The sequence below is a fragment of the Sinohyriopsis cumingii genome, chromosome 1 (genome assembly GCF_028554795.1).
Source record: "Sinohyriopsis cumingii isolate HCF-2022 chromosome 1, ASM2855479v2, whole genome shotgun sequence".
NCBI classification, from domain to species: Eukaryota; Metazoa; Mollusca; class Bivalvia; order Unionida; family Unionidae; genus Sinohyriopsis; species Sinohyriopsis cumingii.
In genome coordinates, this window is record NC_142961.1 from 84,355,872 (window position 1) to 84,378,607 (window position 22,736).

Sequence of the window (22,736 nt, forward strand, 5' to 3'; positions counted from 1 at the left end):
GGGTTAAGATGAAGCAGGCAATGTTTTTATGGCACCTTTTCTAGCCTCTTCCTGCTATATAGGTGGGCATTGTGATCCTAAAAGGGGCTGCTTAGTCACCCAAATTCCACTACTGCTTCAGTCCAGTGAAAAGCAACTCTTTGCCGAGAGATGCCTGTATGCAGGTCTTGCAGCTAAAGCTCCTAGTGTAGCCACATCTGCTGTTTTGCCACTCACTCTTTGCCACATGACTTGAAGGAATATGGTAGGTGAGGGGAATGGTGTCATGACTTGAGTTGGATTTAAGCGAGGAATAGTTGATCAGAGTCACCCTCTCATCCAGACCTGTCTCAATCTAGTGTCACAAATCAAATTGAAGACCTTTCAGATTTATGCAAATGATGCCCATTTGCCATCCAATATAGCTGCCATTACTAATCATAGAAAACAAAATTGAACAACTTTTCCAAAACCAGTAAGTTGCATTTGAACAAACTTGATAGAAAGAATTTGTCTATTAAAGCAAGGGAAGTAAGCTGTGATGAAGACTGTTGTTCTTATCTTGCAGATAAAACAAGAGTTAACAAATTAATTTTTGAATACACAATGAATAAATTTAAATTACTGGCAGGTACATATATATCTGTATTAAGGTAAGACAATGAACAACTTCTAAGTAATAAACAGAAGGTTAATCCCCACCATAAGAGAGAAACCCAGGGGCCAATGCATTATGCAAAAATGATAGCCTTTTTATGACAAGTAAGTGCATAATTTATATTCTGTATGTTTTATGACAGCAATATAAAAATACTTACCCAAAACATATGAAATAATTTCATTCAGTGTTTGAAAACAAAACACAAACAAAAATTGCATGCTCCGGCAGCCAAATCCATGCATATGGTACTGTGCTATCCTATAGGTCATGCAGAAATGTAATCACACTTTACATGTACATTAATAAATGAAAACTGACATTACTTGCCATGTTTTATCTATTTTCATTTCAGCCCACAAGATAGTGCAAGCATATTAAAAACTGCAACTTCAAATGTAAAGTAAAATAGTGTTATAATCTCCTAAATATATGATGTAAAGAATAAAAAATGCAACATCAACTTTTCAAAATTGGCTGCTTCATTAAACATAGCAAAAGAAAAAGTATAACAGGTCTACAAAAGTATTGCAAATTTGACCAATTGGTCAGAATTCCTGGAATGCAGGACATGAATGGTGTTTATTTGCCATCAATCATGACCACCATTACTAAAATTAAAGAAACATTTAAAGTATTTTTTTTCTATGAAGAGAATTTGACTAAATTTGACATAAAGCATTGGCATGAAGCCTTTAAAGTTTGGACACATGACACCAATCTGTCAATTCAGCCACCATTGCTAGCAATGTGAAATCCATCACACATCTTCTTCTAAAAGATTGTGAATATAACTGTTTGACAGGAATCATTTTTGCATAAAGGCCTTTTGAAATTGTCCATAAATAATGCCTCTATCAAATGTGGCCACCATTAAAAAATAAAAAACAGAAATAGCTTAATACAACTACTTCACAAAATGTGACCAAATTTTATGGAGAGTATCCTGGCATCAAAGACTTTTACATGATTGCAAATTATATATTATATAGATCTGCTATTGAATTTGGCTACTGTTACTAAAAATAGAAAAACCTGTAAATGACTTGCTGAAACCCAATTAACAAAGGTTGATGAAGTTTATAATAATAATAATAGTAATAATAATAATAATAATAATAATAATAATAATAATAATAATAATAATGACAATAATAACAAATACTTTTTTATGAGGGTAACTAAGTTATAATTTACCATTCTCCTCTGAGGCTCACAGGACAAAAGAACAAGAAAGCAATTGTAATTTTTAAAAAAATACAAAGCATGCTTAAATACATTACCTCATAAAGCACAAAGTGTATAAGAAAGTGCATATATTTCAATATTGACATCTGCCTTTTGAGGCCATGGTCATATGATTTTGTGTTTAGATTTTTTTGGATCTAATGGCAATGGGGAGTTCATTTCATAGAAAAGCACCAGAGTAAGCAAATCAATTTTAGAAATGCTGTTTATCAATATCACTTTCTTCTGACTTACAAATAAACATACCTTGCAAATATTGTGGACGAAGTTCATTCCTTAATTTGTTCATTAATATGGACTTCTGGTAGGCTAATCAGTATTCAAATTTCAGCCATTTTGATTTCAAGAATGTAATTCTGGATGATATATCAAAATGGTAAAGTTAGGACAATTCCTACTATTCTGTTTTTGAAATTAGTGGATTGTTTCAATAGTACAGTCAGTTGTATTTCCCCATATTGTGCAGCAGTAGTCCAAAAGGGGGAACATTTAATGCATTGTCAAATAATTTCTGATAGTTGAATGGGAGGTAACATTTTATGCTCTACAAAAGCTAAATTTTTGAGTTGCATTGTGTTTCTTGTTGTTGTTGTGGGGTTTAACGCCATTTTTCAGCACATGATTGGCTATACATGGCGGCCAGTATTAATGGTGGAGGAAGAACCCGGGAAAGAACGACCAACCCACGAGAAGCTACCAGCAAGCTTTCTCACATACCCACACTCGCTGAATTCAAGACTCGAACTGGTAAAGACAGAGGTGAGATGTCAGTGATCCATAATGGAGAGGCCTTTAGACCACTTGGCCACTCGGGGCCTCGCATTGTGTTTCACTTGCATAGACCAGTCTAGAGTCAGGGTTTCAAGGTTTGGATTTCTCTTCAGTGAAAATCTTTGCTTAGTTCCAGGCAAATAGATCCCAGTGAAATTCCTTTTTTTGTTGATGGACATTAGCTCTCATTTAATGTTACCAATAACATCTTGTTGGCTTCTGTCAGATAATAATGATAATAATACATGTAATAATAATAATAATAATGCCTATATTTAAAGAACAAGCTCACTTGGTCTACTGGCCAATCGTCCATGAGGCCTTTTTCAATGGCATTTATATCAATATATACATATGTAAATTTATAATGTACAATTTTTACAAGATGAGGTGTCTTTAGACATTGCAAATACTGTTAAAAACTAGACAACTGATTTGCTGCTTCAATACAATATGCATAAGGCTTTATGGATGAGTACATACAAGATTCATACAAATAGTAGTAGCAAACGTGTAAAACATTATAAGTGAGTACATGATAACGTTGTTGTAAGAAGTAGTAGTACTGAATTATGTAACCTCATGTAATGAAAATGAGATTCAACTAATCTCATGGAATGAAAATGAGATTCAACTAATCTCATGGAATGAAAATGAGATTCAACTAATCTCATGGAATGAAAATGAGATTCAACTAATCTCATGGAATGAAAATGAGATTCATATATTCTGTGATAAAAGTGAGATTTAAATAATCTCCTGGAATGAAAATAAAGATTCAAATAATCTTATGGAATCAATTCATTTTTCATGTAATCTAAATGACTCAATTGTACTCGATTGAAACAACAATCAGTTGAAACAAATATGACTCAGTCATTTGTACAGCTGTATGATTCATAAATATTTGTAAAACTTGCAAATGTGTCCATTGACAAACCACACAGCTCTCCCGAATTCTTGGGTTGGCCCTCACTTGTATTGGCTGTACACACCCTTCATGGATCTACCATGCGCACAAGTTTACAAATTACGGTTTCGTCTTTGTATGACCTTGATGGTTACATCATCTTCCATATCAATACAGACTGCCAGACAGATAGCCTGAAATACCTGCACACACATATGCACCGACAGCACACAGTTCTCCTAAATTGGGTTATCACACTTGTATCGGCCACACCTACCTTTCATTGATCCACCACAGGCATACATACAGACAGCTACATACAGCCCTAGACACCTTCAGGGAGCCCTAAACAGCTTCAGACAGCCCTAAACAGCTACAATAAAACCAACCTGGTCATAATAATAGATTCAGAATTAAAATCTATAGATACAGATATAAATAATTAAACTCTAATAGCAACTTGTAATTGAAAAGTTCAGATCTGCAAAGTAGCATAGGCATCATTTCACGATACAATGTTAAAAACTGAATATGCTTCACATATTAAATAAAATACAAATGTAACACTTACCCCTATGGCTTGAGAACACAAATGGAGAACGTTCACTCCTTGACAAGATCCATAGACCAGTGTTTCAGTTAGAAATGGAACTTGCCTTAAATCCTCAGGAGAGTAAGTATTAGACTGGGTAAAATACCCGTGCATACTGTGCTTTTAGTAACTCTCGCCACAAGTGATCTATGACGAGGTACATGCTAGTTCAGTTGCTTACCTAGAAAAAGAATTATTCACCTTGGGTAACATTGTATGCATGTACAATGAAAATGATCAAATCGTTCTAAGGCAAAACCAAGTTATTTCTTGCCTTATTCTGTGACAGTATGGTCACTAGATATAATATGTGTGTATGTGTGTGGTCACTAGATATGAAATGTGATTAGTCACTTGATATGAAATGTGTATGGTCACTAGATATGAAATGTGTGTGGTCATTAGATATGAAATGTGTATGGTCACTAAATATGAAATGTGTATGGTCACTAGATATGAAATGTGTATGGTCACTAGGTATGAAATGTGAGTGGTCATTAAATATGAAATGTGTATGGTCACTAGATATTAAATGTATATGGTCACTAGATATGATATGTGTATGGCCATTAGATATGAAATGTGTATGTTTACTAGATATGTGTATGGTCACTAGATATGAAATGTGTATGGTCACTAGATATGAAATGTGTATGGTCACTAGATATGAAATGTGTGTGGTCATTAGATATGAAATGTGTATGGTCACTGGATATGGAATATGTGTGGCTACAATGTACAAAACTATTTTTAATCTACTGTCACCCACTGCTTGGAAAATGGGGCATACTTGTTTCTTCAGTTAGTTTCATCAGTTCATGTCATAAATGTGCTGAGATAAATCAGTGATGTAATAATCATCAGTTAATTGAAGATTGGTTGGAAATATCAAATGAATAAGTGTTTGATTGTGATTTTTCATTACCGAATATAAATGATTTATAGTTTTCTTTTTTACTCAAGCCAAACCTGCTTTAATGGGAAGTTAGACATAGCTGTTACTTTTCCAATGGTGGCAGCAGCTGTGTCAACAGTTTTATTAAGGTTTAGGTTGAAGCTTTTTTTAGTTTGATCATTTGAACATTTTTCCTGACCCCCCCCCCCCCCCCCCCCCGCCGATAGATTTTCAACATACCTGGTATGATGACTCCAAGATAATTTGTTCATAGACATGCATGATTGGATAATTGATTTATGGGTCATGGTAACCATCATAGAAAATTTGCCTTAAGACCTTGTTGCAAGTTTTTTCACTTGCTTATATTTTCTAAACCCATTGGTTTGTTTTTTTATACTGTAGATAAATTATGAATCTAAGACGATTTATTCTGTACATGCATTCTTGCTCCTTGGAGATTGTGGTCAAGGTCGCAGAAAATTTGCAATTAGGTTTTGTTGAAAGTTTTTTTCATTTGCTTATACTTTCTAAACCTGATTATGGGATGATGGACATTTTCATACTTAAGATGAATCATTATAATAACAATAATAATAATAATAATAATAATAATAATAATGAGGACTTTGTATAGCACCTAATCTTTAGAAGCTCTAAGCACTTTACAAATTCGACAATGCCTATAACATAAAAAGAAACATATATAATAATATGATTACAAAAAACAAATACCATGAAATTAGAAAACATAAAAAACTTGCTGAAAATATTTAAGGTAGGAAACATTATTATGACTCTAAGGCAATTCATTCATTAACACCCACTGTTCTCCATTTGATCTTGGGGTCAAAGTTGTACTAACAGGTTTTGGTTTAAGTTTATTTATTTGCTGATATTTTCTCTACCTCTTTATGGCTTTTGTTAATACATTAAACTAATCATTATAAAGCCAAGATAATTTGTTGTAACATGCTCACTCTTCCCAAATTTTACCTTGGGGTCAAGATCACATATTTAATTACATGCACTCAACATGTAGACCCTGTCCTTTTCATTTTACTGTTTGACACAGAGGGACAAAATCTTCCAGAAAGTAAAATGTATATGAATAACAGCTTCCAATATTGCTTCCACTGCAATCCAAATGCCAGTCATATGGCAGTTGACAAAACCAATAGGTTTCATGGGATACAATAAAGTTTACCATTACCAGCTATTTAGAAATTACATTCTTCGAGAAAGATCATAGAAAATTTGTCAAGTTATTTCCAACAGTAATTCAGAATTATCACATTACTAACTACACTTTCTCAACAATGTTGCTGTAATTCTGATATGCACTGTGTGTCGTAAAAACATTTTGACATGACAGTATGTTGCTATAATTCTGATATGCACTGTGTGTCGTAAAAACATTTTGACATGACACTATGTTGCTATAATTCTGATATGCGCTGTGTGTCGTAAAAACATTTTGACATGACACTATGATGGTAAGAAATAAAATAAATTGGGGGATTAAGAATATTCTGTAAATCCTGCAGAATGATGCACCAGGTCCTGGAACTTATGTGGGTCACCATACCATGGACAGCAACAGCCCTTCATATGGCAAGAAAGGGACAGGAGGCTTTGCCTCAAAGGTCAGTATGCAACACAATAATACACTTTTTTCATACAACCCTTCAATTCTTTGTTCAGTTTAAAAGAAATTAAATTAAAAGGGTTAAATTAAAATTAATTTAATTCTCCCCTCACCAGTACTTATTTTCCCCATTCTTGAGAGAATGAATAAAATAATTTTCTAAGGACAATTGGCTGTTTACATCAGTGGTATACTCTATGGAATACTTCAAATTTCTTATGTCAGGCAATATGCCTTCATTCAGAATCATAGTCAATCATAGGTTGTCTTTTTAGCATGTTAAATAAGCATAACATAGTTCAACTTGAAAACCTTAAAAAAAGATATTTTAAAGTTAATGCAAAACTAAGGCAGTGTGAGGTATATTATGATTTGAACATGTCCTTACTTGGATTTTAAGTGCATGATGACACAAGAGAGATTTGCTTCAGGCTATACTGAGTTATTCAACATGGAGGTAGAACTATAGCCAAAGGATATTTATAAATCATTTGGTCCAAAAAAGTACAAAACAAAGCATTCCTTTCATGCTTTAATTGCATTGAACCTGTAACCCACAAGTCAAAATTACCAATTAGGAATGAAGTGAGATTATCACACTGTTGATACCTTATGCCTTTGTTATTTAGTGAGTTGCTGTTGTTGCTGTGGGGTTTAACACCATTTTTCAGCACACGATAGGCTATACATGGCGGCCAGTATTAATGGTGGAGGAAGAACCCGGGAAAACCCCGGAAAGAACCACCGACCCTCGAGAAGCTACTGGCAAGCTTTCTCACATACCCACATTGGCTGAATCTTAGACTCGAACCGCCGCAGGTTATTTAGTGAGTATAAATGAAGCAGTATTATCATGACTTTGTTACCTGGCACTTTTGTTAAGCCATTGTTGTTTAAATAACTGCCATTGTTGACCTGGATTTGGCACATCTGGTGAAATAAACATTAAATAACAAACCCTCTGAAATATATAAAAATTAGGAAATTGGTTGGGGAAATTGAGCTTGAATGTTCTAACAGAGAAGTTATTTTATCCAATAACATAGTAAACAGTCTTTATTATGCTCCATGTCAGATGGGTATTTTTTCGTCATTTATTTTCTTTACAGACAAAGAGGCAAGCTAGGTACATAATATCCAGTGCCCCAGGCCCGGGGATTTATGCCCTACCCAGTTTGTTGACTACACGCAAAGACTTTAATGCTTCAGAGACCACTGGAAACTTCCATGTACCTATAGCACAAAAACAGGACAAGAATGATGGCATTCCAGCACCAAATATTTATGAGGTGAGTCTAGGTAAATTTTCAGGGAAGGATTACAGAGGAATCACCTGACATGCATAAAGACTTTGATTTCTGCGAAAATTTGGACATGTGCATGAATCAGATATCTGCAGGAGATGATTTGGGCTTGAAACTGTTGCTTTACTCATTTTGTAACAGAATGTGGGATCTAAGGCAAAATACATACTTTTCTCACGTTTTTTTTGGTCATTTCTCTATTGCAGGCTTTTACTAGAATTCCAACTTTATTTTCTCTTACTACACAGGCATATATTAATGAAAGAATAATTATCAGATGTTACGATTTTTGTTAGGAAAGATTTAAGCAAATATAATATAGGTCCAATAAAAACTCCATGTCAGCACATCAGATTGAGATTTGAACTAAGGTTGCTGTGGATACCGAACAAACTTTCATATCAGCACACCAGTTGAGATTTGAACTGAGGCTGCCTTGGATACTTAACAAACTTTCATATCAGCACACCAGTTGAGACTTGAACAAATACTGCCTTGTATACCAAACAAACTTTATATCAGCACACCTACTGAGACTTGAATTAAGACTGCCTTGGATATGAACCAAACTTTGATATGAACACACAATTGAGATTTGAACTAAGGCTGCCTATGATACCAAACAAACTTCCATATCAGCACACCAATTGAGATTTGAACTAAGACCGCCTTTGATATGAAACAAATTTTATATCAGCACACCAATTGAGACTTGAACAAAGACTGCCTTGGATACCAAACAAACTCCATATCAACAAACCAAGAGGATTTAACTAAGACTACCTTGGATACCAAACAAACACCATATCAGTACATCAGTGGAGTGTGAACTAAGGCTGTCTTGAATACCAAACTCCATATCAGCAAATCTGTTGAGTTTGAACTGTTATGTATATCAATATTATGTGTATTGTTTTCATAATACTTGTAATAGTTTTTGTAAGGGTCATTTGACTAACTAAAAAAATATTCTATGATAATTATCTGCACTTTAAAGGTGAGTCATGTATACTGTATTCGATGTTTCATTCATAAGTGTCAGGGTTAAATCGTACTGATAAGAGTAAGTAAATATCATGGGATCCAGCAAGGAGACAGGCATTCTTGAGAATGAAGATCATGGGTTTCCTTAAAAAAATAGACAACTGACCTATTTCCTTATTAGTTTGAATAAACCACGTGCCTCCTGTTGCTTGTAAAGACTATTTTGAAATTCCATGTGATTCATTCAAATGTATTCCATTCTTGCTATTGCATGTTAAAAGGATTATTATGCAGAATCATTTATTCTTAATAGTATTACTAATCTTGTAAGAGTTATTGAGGATATTGATTAATTTATTTAATTTAATAATCATTCATTGGTATTATTGTGCTCAAACATTCATTCAAAGACATTTGGGTTAATAGCTGTATTGGAATTACTGTGAATTTATATTTGGATTTATAGCATAGTTATTCTTCTGTGTTGTTGGTACATTAGTGCAATATAATCATCATTTGGAATACCTTTGGAACATATTTGGATTACTTGGAACTATTGGAATTGTTAGAACCTTTAGGATTTTAGCAATTCCTTTCCCATACTTTAAGTTATTTCACTTTGTATTTTAGGACAAAACTTATATATTAATTTTTACAAAACTTGCTGTTTATTGCTCTTTCTTATTTCATAGTTTAAGACCCTAGAGTAGTAAGCGAACTATGGCTGCCTTGGATACAAATCAAGCTGTCCACCTCTAGCATTAACAATTCATGCCAGATCACTTCTTACATAATTGTTAATGTGTTTTGTCCAACTGTAATAATGTGTTTTGTCCAATTGTATCCATGTATTATGCTGTTGTTGTATGTCATGCAAATAATGTTTGTTTTGTGTCTTGTTTTTTCATACCATGTCAGTACAAAGCTCATTAGAGCTTTTGTTCAATTGTTGTTTTAAATCATGCTGACTATAAATAAAAACTATCTTAACCAGAAATATTTTACAAAAATCAATTAAGTTACTAATTTTGCATAAAAATGCCTAGCAGTTAATGTTGTCATTATAGTAGCCTGTCAATACACATGGATTGATCTCTTCTACATTAAAGATGTACTTTTTTATAGGTGACAAAAACAAAACTTGGAAAAGTCAATAATGTGTCTGCAGATGCTGCTTTTAAATCTCAGTCCAAAAGAGAAGTTATGAACAACAAAGATGCTGCAAAATTTCCTGCTCCAGGTACTTGTTCTGACATCTACTGCTATCTTTTCTGTACAGATGGTTCATAACACAGAAGTATCATGGATGGATTGTTGTCTCCCACTCCAGTGTTTGTATTTTGCCCTGGTAGAAGTTAAAAACAAAATCTGCAAATTTTTTAAAGTATTTTATGCATTAAATTTATTTTTGCCAGTGAATATGCATAAATGGCAGGAAGATGAGACAACTCCATTGTGAATACTCCTATTCATACTGCCTGTGTAAGACAAAAACACTTTCCTCATGAATCAGGTCCAACTGCAAACACCATAGGCTTTGATCTGTCATTGCATAATGTGCCAGCATATCATGGTCTATGTTATTTGTTCTGCTGAGTATACCTAACAAACTGCACAGACCCAGATATTCTGGAGCATTATTTAATGGCATATCTGGGTCTGTGAAGGTTGCAGTTAAATCTGACTCGTACACAAGTATATACAGTGTGTGCCTTACATAGAAACTTGACTCAGATTTCACTTCTGTAAAATAAATTCACCTTGCAGTATTGAAATCATTTACCATAATACATTTGAAAATTTACATTTGTTGTAATCCAAGAAAATATTATTGTAAGAATGTCAGTTTAGCGATGGGACCACCAATTAATTTTCCATAGAACTTAATGTTAATATATTTAAAAAAAAGAAAATCAATTTCTGCATTAGTTTGGCATGCAAACTATGCATGCTTTAATTCATTAAACTTTGAAAATTCTTAGCCTTGAAATACAGGTACTTTGGATAATTTACTTTAACCTTGCACTCCTAAACAGAAGGTCTCCTTGGTCTACACCTAATAACATAGCCTGGTACTAAGAGTCCATTTGCTTTTTTGTCAGTAAGAAATTAAGTACAGGATATAATGAAAAAAATTCTTGTCACCTATGGACATAGATTGAAGTTTATGAAATGAATAATGGAAAATATTTAAATCCAGTTAATATCCAAAGGATGCATCTCAAAATAATTTGTACTCCTCAACCAGTAGACTGGTTCTCTGGTTGTAAAATAATTAGTCGTCCATTTCCTTTGGGCTAAGCAAAATATAATTGCCACAAAAAAATATGAAGATTTCTTTTTTATTGATAGCTCACTTTCTTCAGAAAGAAATATTCTGTTTGGGCATACATTAAAACATTGTTTATCCAAACGCTTATTCATGTACATTATCAGGCATGAAATCTACATGTGTCCTCCAAGCATATAGATATAATTAAACAAAACTCAGTCATCCAAGCTCTGTTTTAACTAAATATTTTTTGTGCCCCAAGGGATATCATAATGTGGATCTACAGCATTTATGATTATTACTGGATTTTATACACATAATACGTTTTGTTATTGTAATTGCATGTGTTTTGGATGAGAGCTTTTGAATCATGATTTGTGATTACCATTTGTTTTATTGTTGGTTTTTATTGTTGTTGTCATTGTTGTACCAGGGCTGTATGGAATTTACTATATTTCGATGCACATTTATTCTTGTTCTAGGTCAATACAATGTGAGGGATAATTTACTTCATGACAGTGTCAAGATACCCATTTCAAGCTTTAAATCAAAAAGTAAAAGGCAAATACAACCAGATCCACCAAATGTAAGTATTACAGTTATTTAGTAAATGCCATTTTAGAAATATGTATCATGCCTTTATTCTTGTCTCATAACGGAAGCTGGAAACACACTTTGCTATTATTTTCTGTGATTGAAAACATGAATGATAGCAGAATGTGCTTTTTTGTGATTATAATAATCAAACATAAAAAGTTATCTTCCTCAACCTGATTACTATGTGGCACATGCTTAAGGTAGAAGCTGTGGTGATGGTCTAGGTGGCACATGCTTAAGGTAGATGCTGTGGTGATGGTATAGGTGGCACATGCTTAAGGTAGAAGCTGTGGTGGTGGTCTAGGTAACATATGCTTAAGGTAGAAGCTGTGGTGATGGTCTAGGTGGCACATGCTTAAGGTAGAAGCTGTGGTGATGGTCTAGGTGGCACATGCTTAAGGTAGAAGCTGTGGTGATGGTCTAGGTGGCATATGCTTAAGGTAGAAGCTGTGGTGATGGTCTAGGTGGCACATGCTTAAGGTAGACACTGTGGTGATGGTATAGGTGGCACATGCTTAAGGTAGAAGCTGTGGTGATGGTCTAGGTAACATATGCTTAAGGTAGAAGCTGTGGTGATGGTCTAGGTGGCACACGCTTAAGGTAGAAGCTGTGGTGATGGTCTAGGTGGCACATGCTTAAGGTAGAAGCTGTGGTGATGGTCTAGGTGGCATATGCTTAAGGTAGAAGCTGTGGTGATGGTCTAGGTGGCATATGCTTAAGGTAGAAGCTGTGGTGATGGTCTAGGTGGCACATGCTTAAGGTAGAAGCTGTGGTGATGGTCTAGGTGGCACATGCTTAAGGTAGAAGCTGTGGTGATGGTCTAGGTGGCCCATGCTTAAGGTAGAAGCTGTGGTGATGGTCTGGGTGGCACATGCTTAAGGTAGAAGCTGTGGTGATGGTCTGGGTGGCACATGCTTAAGGTAGAAGCTGTGGTGACGGTCTGGGTGGCATATGCTTAAGGTAGAAGCTGTGGTGATGGTCTAGGTGGCACATGCTTAAGGTAGAAGCTGTGGTGACGGTCTAGGTGGCACATGCTTAAGGTAGAAGCTGTGGTGATGGTCTAGGTGGCACATGCTTAAGGTAGAAGCTGTGGTGATGGTCTAGGTGGCACATGCTTAAGGTAGAAGCTGTGGTGACGGTCTAGGTGGCATATGCTTAAGGTAGAAGCTGTGGTGATGGTCTAGGTGGCACATGCTTAAGGTAGAAGCTGTGGTGATGGTCTAGGTGGCACATGCTTAAGGTAGAAGCTGTGGTGATGGTCTAGGTGGCACATGCTTAAGGTAGAAGCTGTGGTGATGATCTAGGTGGCACATGCTTAAGGTAGAAGCTGTGGTGATGGTTTATTAAGATTCTACCTAATATTACTGATTTTGATTCAGTTTCTTGGAAATTTTGTAATCTGGAGATAAATTATTAAAATGAATTAAATATGTGCTTGGAACAACTACCATATTTATATTGTAAAATATCTTTGTTGATTGTGTTTTTAATAGACTGGATGACCAGATGTATATTACATTATCATTCAGATGTTATAAAATTCATCCTTGAGATCTTGCTTTGCAGAAACTGTAAAAAAAAATTATATACAGCACTTGAAGTGTTAAACTTAGAAAAGCAACAGTGCTTTTTTTTATTAAGCGTAAATGTTAAATGTTTCACTGCATTTCTGCTTAATATGACAGACATACTTTGATCCTACCATCAGGAGATGAATGGACTTTCTTTGTTTTCCAAAACTGAAGTGTAGCTATCTGCAGAGATGCATGTTTCTGTTTACTCTTTTCTCAAAAATGGCATAAACTGGGATTTTTAAATCAACTGTGGTTTCCTCCCCAGTTTCCAGGACCTGGAGCATATAAGCCACATGAACCTGTAGAGCCAGCGAAAAAACAGCTTTTCCCGTAAGTAACAGGATGGATACTATTTAAATTTCAGTTAAACTTAAAACAAGTTAAGCATTGAGATGTTTGTAAACTAAAGACAAACAAATTATTTAGCAATTATTTGGAAAGTTTGGCATAATTTTACTTTGGATTGCAACATATCCATGCCTCTCTTAAACATTGCATCATTGAATGTATATGTAAATTTATTTAGGTCAAACTTAGATAAGCTTATTTAAATTAAATTATGTTATTAGATAGATTTGCTATTAAAATTTTAATAATAAGTAATAACTAAAAAAAATTATCTTATGGTATATTTCAGATAGTTACAGTGAAAATTTCTTTTTCAAGCCCACTTTACTGAAAAAATAATGATCACTTTATCAGCAGTGGCAGTGGTGGTATTGGCAACAGTTTGATTTTATCAACAGTGGCATTGATGATACTGCCAATAATGGCATTGATGGTACTGCCAACAGTGACAATGATGGTATTGCAAATAGTGCCATTGATGGTATCGGCAACAGTGGCATTGATGGTACTGCCAACAGTGGCATTGATGGTGTTTCCAACAGTGGCATTGATGGTACTGCCAACAATTGCATTGATGGTATTGCCAACAGTGGCATTGATGGTACTGCCAACAGTGACAATGATGGTATTGAGACTAGTGGCATTGATGGTACTGCCAACAGTGACAGTGATGGTATTGAGACTAGTGGCATTGATGGTACTGCCAGCAGTGGCATTGATGGTATTGCCAATAGTGGCATTGATGGTACTACCAACAGTGACAGTGATAATATTGTGAATAGTAGCATTGATGGTATTGCCAACAGGTTTGACTTTATCAACAGTGGCAGTGGTGATATTGCCAACAGTTTTGACTTTATCAACAATGGCAGTGATGGTATTGCCAACAGTTTTGACTTTATCAACAATAGCAGTGATGGTATTGCCAACAGTTTTGACTTTATCAACAGTAGCAGTGGTGGTACTGACAATAGTTCCCAACCATTGCTGTGATGCTGTCACCAACAGTTTTGCTGAAGTTTTATATTTGAAGTTTTCTGTTTGCTTAAATCTCCTAAACCCATACATAAGTGTGGTTCATACTTGAGACATCCTATTGTGAAACAAAGATAATGCATTCTGCAACACATTTACTTGTAACTTTCTTTTGAATGTTCAAATAATGGTGGGATAAAGGTTGTTGCTACACTGTGGCATAATGGTCATAGAGAAAAATTTGTAATAACATAGGTTTATATAAATGCTTTGAATGTGGGTTCAGTGATGAACATGGCCTTCTTCTTCTGTAAATTACTTCTGGCTTTGAATTTTCAGAATGAAGCATTACCTGTGTATATCAGCCCCAGCTATGCCCTTGCCACCAACACCTCCTGCTCCAGGGCCTGGAAGTTATGAGTTGGTGGACTTTGAGGGTCAGCCAAAACATTTCATGTCCAGTTCAGCATTTGTCTCCAGCACCAGCAGGTGGACAAACAATACTAAAAGTAGTGATTTACCTGGACCAGGTTAGTAATGGATTTTATTTTATGTTAGGTCACTAATTACTGGATTTTCCAAGTGAAATAATTGTGACAACTCACTGGGGGAAAAATATAAATAGTTTCACTGCCATGTTAATACCGTTATAGCCAAGAAATTTGAGTCCATTTTAGATGGTTATGCAGTCTAATGGTAGTATGGCTACTTCTCATGCAGACAAACCAAGTTCAGATCCAGCAATGTGCATTATACTTTTTTTGAGTTTTTTGTTTCTTAGTAACATTTTTAGCCTTAAATCGGGAAGGAGAATTATGTTACTAATAAATTTTCTGTGCGAATATACACAACAAAACACAACAGAACATAAACAGTAAACCACTAACATTATAGTGTGGGATAGAGTAAGAAATCTGCTATTTCAGTTTGTTATACATATTGTAAACACATTTGAGCATAAAAGAAAAAAGAAAATGTGCATGCTTCTGGTGAATAATGGATATATTTCAATTCATGGGTGAAAAACTAAAGTATTTGTACCCACTCAATGAAATGTATGCATTATTTAGTCATTACAAGCAAATATCCTCTCTATATTGTGTGTGCCTGTGCTGTCATTCATGAATTAAATTGTACAGGCAGTATTGCATTATATCATCTGTGTTTGTGCAGGCAGTGATACATTATATTATCTGTGTCTGTGTAGACAGTGATGCATTATATCATTTATGTAGGCAGTAAAACATTTTATCATCTGTGTCTGCATATGCAGTAATGAGTAATATCATCTTTGTGTCGGCAGTAATGCATTATATGATCTTTGTGTTGGCAGTAATGCATTATATCATCTTTGTGTTGGCAGTAATGTATTATATCTTTGTCTGTGTAGGCAGTAATGTATCATGTCACCTGTGCCTGTGTAGGTAGTAATGCATTTTATCATCTGTTCCTCTGCTGGCATTAATGCATTATATTGTGTATGCCTGTTTTGGCAATAAAGGACCATATTGTCTATCTGGTGTTGACATTAATTGATTATATCACTATGCCAGTGTAGGCAATAATAAATAATATTGTCTGTGCCAGTGTAGGAAGTAATGCATTATATTGTGTTTGCCTGTTTTGGCAATAAAGGACCATATTGTCTATCTTTTGTTGGCATTAATGGATTATATCACTATGCCAATGTAGGCAATAATGAATTATATTGTCTGTGCCAGTGTAGGAAGTGATGCGTTATATTTTCTGTGCCTATGTTGGCAGTAATGGATTATATTGTCTTTGTTTGTATAGGCTACTTGTACATATTTTGCATTGTGCTCTCAATAAAAGTAGATCATAATATAATTCATGGGCAAATCAGGCTCTACGTTGATTTATTATTTCAAGCATTGCAGCATGTACCACGACATACTGCTACATTGTGTAGTGGCAAGTCTGGGTCTTTGATGTTTACAGATGGAGTACATTCTGCATAGATAAATACAGCACACACTCACTATAAGGTCCTTTATTACAACACAGTTCATGTTATACGGTAAGTATTGTCATGGATCCCATTTTATTAAGTGGTAATAAAATCTTGTACTTCACTGTAAGGCAGCCTCACTATAAGGAAGCTCTAATGGACATTGTTATAAAGAGGAACTACTGTATCATTTGCTGTTTTAAGCCAGGTCCATTTATAATGCAGCTGTTGTGGATAGAGTTGTGAAGGAATACAGTACAGTAAAGAAACAAACATCACTCTGACCCCTCCCCATTTAGTGCCTGCTAATTTTCTTTTATCTCCATTTTTATGTGTTTACCAAAATGTTAATAGTTATCACTTCCCTCTTCAGTAAAGTACTATCTGGGATGTAGTTATCACTGCCTTACTTATGAAATATCCTCTTTGTTCCATACAGGTTCTTTATTAAGTTAAACAGTGAGTTTTATATATTTTCACAACTGGGGGGTTGTAATCTGACAAATGAGCCCCTAAATCCTGTGGTGGTGCTCTACAGTTTCGTATTTGGCATAGGGTTAGAATTTTAAAGAAGAAAAAGAATTTCCCCAGGTTTCCTCACTGGTTATTCTGGTTATTTTAAAACGACCTTGTATATCTTAGGTATAGTTCAAAGAATCTTTAATTCCCTTTATTTTGGTGTGTGATTGATGGGTGTAATATGGGTTATAGCTAGTATACAGCTTGGCCTTACTCCAGATGTGCACCTTTCAAAAAAGTGCTAGCTCCACTTTGTCATTTTCACTTCCTGAACTTCAGAGGTAAATTGTATAAATAAAAGAGCCAATAGCTTTTTCTGCATTTTATCTATTTGGTAATTCATTCATTGCACTTTCAGAAGCTGGCATTGTCTAGTCTGGCAAAATTCATTTTCCTAATTTTAATAGCTTCTATGGATAATGTACTTTAAACTAATTCAGGCTGATTTTTTTAGCACAAAGGAGCAGTCATTTTAGTTAGAAGTGTACTTAGATCATGAACAATTTCCAAAAGTACAATATCCAAAGAAATGTCAGCCACAGTACATTAAAGTAGCATAGAGGTATGCCAACATTCTCTCCAGTGTGCATGTTTTAAATGCAAACAACTTCACCTTACATACATCACTCTCATAAAAGTACATAATAACTGGTGAGTGCCCCCTGTGTTGATACTGATGGATGATTTGAGGCTATGATGTCACCTATTCGTTAAAGTATGCAATTTTTGCTGCTCACAAATATGCCCAGAAAACACCAGCATACAGTTTAGACACTTAACAGTATTTGGTAACAGCCGCATGTAGCCACAAAATTCAAAATGGCCACAGAACAAAAGATTTTGTTATTCCACGTGGATTTAACAAGTCATCAGACATAGGATTTGATGAGGAAATATTCTGTACATATCACCATCCATAAAGGACCCATCAACTTATGATAACTCAAACAATGTGAGATACACCAGTAAGCATCTTAAATTTCTGTGTTGCAAACAAAGCACAGACAATCCTTGTTTTTATGAAATGGGGACATCAGCCTCTCCAATCATCCATCGGTATCAACACAGGTCTGATATATTAATGGACTAGAGGGGTTGGTGTGACTGCAAAGGGGGTACTCAAAGAAGAATTAATTTTGCTGTGCTGATCTATCATCTGATTTAGTTCTTCATTTTAGGAAGAGTTTCAAAGTACATACGTGTTGATGGTTATGGAGCTACATTTTTTGATTGTGGGTAGCTTCAGAAAGAGAGTTCATGGGTGGCTTGAAAGGAGAAAGCTCATGGGTGGCCTGAAAGGAGAGAGTTCATGGGTGGTCTGAAAGGAGAGAGTTCATGGGTGGCCTGAAAGGAGAGAGTTCATGGGTGGCCTGAAAGGAGAAAGCTCATGGGTGGCCTGAAAGCAGAGAGGTCATGGATGGCTTGATTGGAGACTGGTTGCATCCTTTACTGCATCCTATCCAAAAACTTAAGTCCTACCTTAAGATGTAATAAAGTATTGTTTTTATTTTCAAATCATCTCAGTGTGTAATTGTTGTTTTAAAAGCATGAAATCAAGACTTCTCAGAAAACTTGTAATTGGCATGTTTAAAATGCTTGATGGATCTGCTTCTTATTGAGAGACACAACATTATTATCCTTTTCAAAATTAATTTAGTTCTGTTAAGAACAAAATACATTATTTTTCTCAGTCTTTCATTTTATTATTATTGAGGTGCTTTGTTTATTCTGTTTTGCAGCACACTACCGGCCAGTTCAGCTAGGAAAACAGTCTTTTATATACAATGCAGGAGGGAAGTGGGTTTAGAAGACCTGACAACGAGAAAGCTAAAAAGTCATAAATTTGTTGAACAATATATTTTTTTCCATCAAAAAATATTTATTTGCAGCTTTTGTTAGATGAACACCCAAATCACATTGAAGTGGTGCTATGGGTTTTAAACAATGTTCTGCATTTTATCTTAAAAGTCAGGGGTGTCTGTTTACAACTTTGACACAGGCGTCTGTGATAACCACTCTGACATAGTACAAGGATTCATTCTGTAGTAAAATATTGTCAGTGTCATCCCTACATCATATGTTGTTGATGTTTTAGCTTTCTAAAAGACATTTTTATTAAAATTTTAATCTTTTTGTCTAATTTTTTGTAATTAATCATAAATCTTTTATGAAAATCTCTCCTCTTTCTCAAGATAGTATGGTAAAATCCATAAGGGCACAAAAGGAATTGTTCTGTGACAAAATGTAGCCATTTCTGCTGTCTAGAAGAAAACCATCTCAGATCAGCTCTAATCACAATATACTTTACCTCAAGATTTTGATGTCGATTTAGAAATTCATTTTCATTTATTGATCTTTATTATAATTGTGTACTTCATGTTTTAAGCATGCTAGTTTTATTAATAACTCCTACGGAGAATTGTTACCATATTTTGTCCAAAAGAAGCCAAGTTAGAGTTATACTGTCAACTGAAAGGGAATGTTGGGCATATCTAGAACTTTTATATTCACTAGACCTTATTAACATAAGTGAATAATTGCTTATGTTGAAAATATTAATAATAATACAATATAGCTGAAATGAATATCCAGTCTTTTGAATTCCAATACTTTTTTGTAAGATTCAAATACATTATTGGTATTTGAATGTATGTTTATTTATGCAATGAGCTTGACAGCATTTTGCACAAGAAAGAAACTAGGTGAAATGTGAAGCATACAACTCTAATTAGTTCTCAATGGAACAACTTTAAACCTAATAAATCACCTGAAATTCAATACTCTAACTCACAAAGTAATCATCGCATCAATATTCTGAATAGTTACCTTGATCACAATATCGCCTTTTACCAGGGGCAGATCAAACAATAGTGTTAGGAGCAGGTGGGGCATAAACAAGTAGGCAAGGGGTTTGTAGGATGAAACCCCTGATAGGGGCCAGGCAGTGAAGCTCACAGACATTCCTGCATTTTCAGCGTTTCAAGGGAATAATTTTAACCATCTAACTGTTGAGAAAACCTAATACAGGAAATGTTCTGTTAGTTTCTTGCTCGTTTGTAAGGGGTTTGCATACTGCCTCTGCCTTCCCACCCACATACCTCAGATGTGTCCCCATGTACATTTGTGGTACTCATGAAGGGATAACATGTAATAAAGTTGATGAAAAACATAGTATAGAAAAGGGGTCATATCAAAGTCAATAAAACCTCTATGTATTAATCGGCCAGAGTTTTAACAAATGTGTGAACTATTGTTATATACTAGTTCTGTCAAGGACAGCTGTATTGTTAGATGCTAGTTCTGTCAGGGACAGCTGTATTGTTAGATACTAGTTTTGTCAGGGACAGCTGTATTGTTAGATGCTAGTTCTGTCAGGGACAGCTGTATTGTTAGATGCTAGTTCTGTCAGGGACAGCTGTATTGTTAGATACTAGTTTTGTCAGGGACAGCTGTATTGTTAGATACTAGTTCTGTCAGGGACAGCTGTATTGTTAGATACTAGTTCTGTCAGGGACAGCTGTATTGTTAGATACTAGTTTTGTCAGGAACAGTTGTAGCCAATCCTGTAAATCATTACCACTCTCTACCCCACCCACCCCAAACATCTTTCCTAAGAAAGGCTACTCCAGAATATTTCTGCAGTTGGTTTTTTATTCAACTTTTGAAGTAATTACCTAGCTAGGGAATTACCAATATGCTTAAAACATGACATTTACCTTTTCTTATTTTCTTTCAAGTCAGTACTGCAAATGTCAGCATCATATAAATGAGGTATACATAGACCAGTTGACAAGACTTTGGAACAGAATCATTTAAGTTTATGGGGTAAAGAATTGTTAGAGTAAATGTTTTTACTCTCTGGTTTTGCTGTTCATTAGTACAAGGTTATCAGCATATAGTGAAGTTGTACGGTAATTATTTGACTTTTTCTTTCCTGTGCCTTTTTGAAGATAACTTAATTGTTTCTTAGGAATCCCTCTTTTCTTGTAAAACCAGATGGTCTACTCCTAAACATGGTTGAGACAGTGGACATGTTCCCACATATCTGGCCCCGGTAGTGATTACATTATACTGTTTACAGAAGCAACATATATTGTGATGTACATCTTACATACACAGTGAAGTCTGTGTATGGGTTTCAGTGACAACTAAAGCAGAATATCCCAATGTCTGATTTGGACATTTTATAGTTGGTCAAAAAGTCAGTCCTCTTAGCCATGTCAGGCAAAGACAAGTATGACAAATTCTATAGACCAGCAATAAACATATCCAAATTTAATGAAATATAATAGTCCGCACATCAGTGTGATTTTTATTGTTAAAAAAATTGCCTCCCAGAAGAATTATTCTGATAGTCCCCACCATAAAAATTACCATCTTCAGCACTAAAAGAATGCTTATGTGAAATTAACACCTACATTAATTTGATTTGATTTGACCCATATAGTGTCATTTAATGAGATTTAGATTACATATTTCACAGTGTTCTCAGCATGGCTTGGTTTGGAGTGGGAAAGAGAGAGGTCAGTAAACACCAAAGTGGACACAGAAAAGTGGATAGATTAAATACATTATTTAACAACACAAACACCTGACTCTTATTACAGTACATTCAATGAATATTCAAATAGGAAAAACTAGGTATTCATTTCAGCTCAAAAATACAGTCATGTTAAATTGACTTAGTGAGTCACGTTAAGTCAGCATTAGATAAGTTATATTTTATAATATAAATATTTTACAAATGACAAAATTTTAAAATTACTAGAACATTTTTACAGTGTGTAATATAACCATAATGTATCTATTTATCTGTGATATTTTATTTTGTAAAATGTGCTGCATTTGCAAAAGAAGTTATTTTCTGGAGAGACCGAAAGTTCAGGCTGGGTTGAATATGTGTATATAAGGAAGAGAGTGTGTATATAACATGTAAATGTGTATGTGAGAAAAAGTGTGTGTATATAAGTCAGTGTGTATGAGGAAGAGTGTATATGTGTGTTTCAGTGTGTATGTGAGGAAAAGTGTGTATGTGTTAATGTATGCATGTGTGTGTGTGTGTTTCTGTGTGTATGTCAGGTGCTGCTTGTGTACATGAGGTCTGCCATTGTGTATGCAGGGAAAATTGTGTATTTATGTGAGTGAGATGGAATTAAGTGATGTTTTATTTTTTATCAGTATAAAAAATAAAACCTAAAGTTAAACAAGCGTTGTTATTTTTATACCCACTATTTGGCAGAGAGCATTATCCTGTGAATCAGTATGTCTCCCTGTCTGGTAATTTATCCTTTTCTGTAAAATAACTTCAGTTCTACAGACTGTACCTTCACCAAACTTTGTGGATAGCTTGCAGTTGGGTAAGAAAGAATCCAGTCTATTTCAAAGAAAAAAGATCAAGATCACTGTAACTCAAAGAAGAAAAATTGTTTTGACACAGTAATATCAGTCTGCAGCACATACTTGGACCAGACTTGATTGATAGTTTGCATACCT

The 22,736-nt window shown here is 34.8% G+C and overlaps 1 protein-coding gene across 1 annotated transcript in view; it reads left to right on the forward strand.

The window, feature by feature from the left end:
- The window catches only part of LOC149807261 (O(6)-methylguanine-induced apoptosis 2-like), a 37,664-nt gene extending 15,214 nt beyond the window's left edge, over positions 1 to 22,450 (forward strand). The window contains exons 3-9 of the mRNA XM_089964156.1: positions 6,601 to 6,699; positions 7,811 to 7,990; positions 10,115 to 10,229; positions 11,744 to 11,847; positions 13,698 to 13,762; positions 15,095 to 15,285; positions 18,983 to 22,450. Coding sequence (XP_089820282.1) covers positions 6,601 to 6,699; positions 7,811 to 7,990; positions 10,115 to 10,229; positions 11,744 to 11,847; positions 13,698 to 13,762; positions 15,095 to 15,285; positions 18,983 to 19,050 — 822 coding nt within the window. The 3' untranslated portion in view covers positions 19,051 to 22,450. The remainder of the gene's footprint in view (positions 1 to 6,600; positions 6,700 to 7,810; positions 7,991 to 10,114; positions 10,230 to 11,743; positions 11,848 to 13,697; positions 13,763 to 15,094; positions 15,286 to 18,982) is intronic.
- The last annotated feature ends 286 nt before the right edge of the window (positions 22,451 to 22,736 follow it).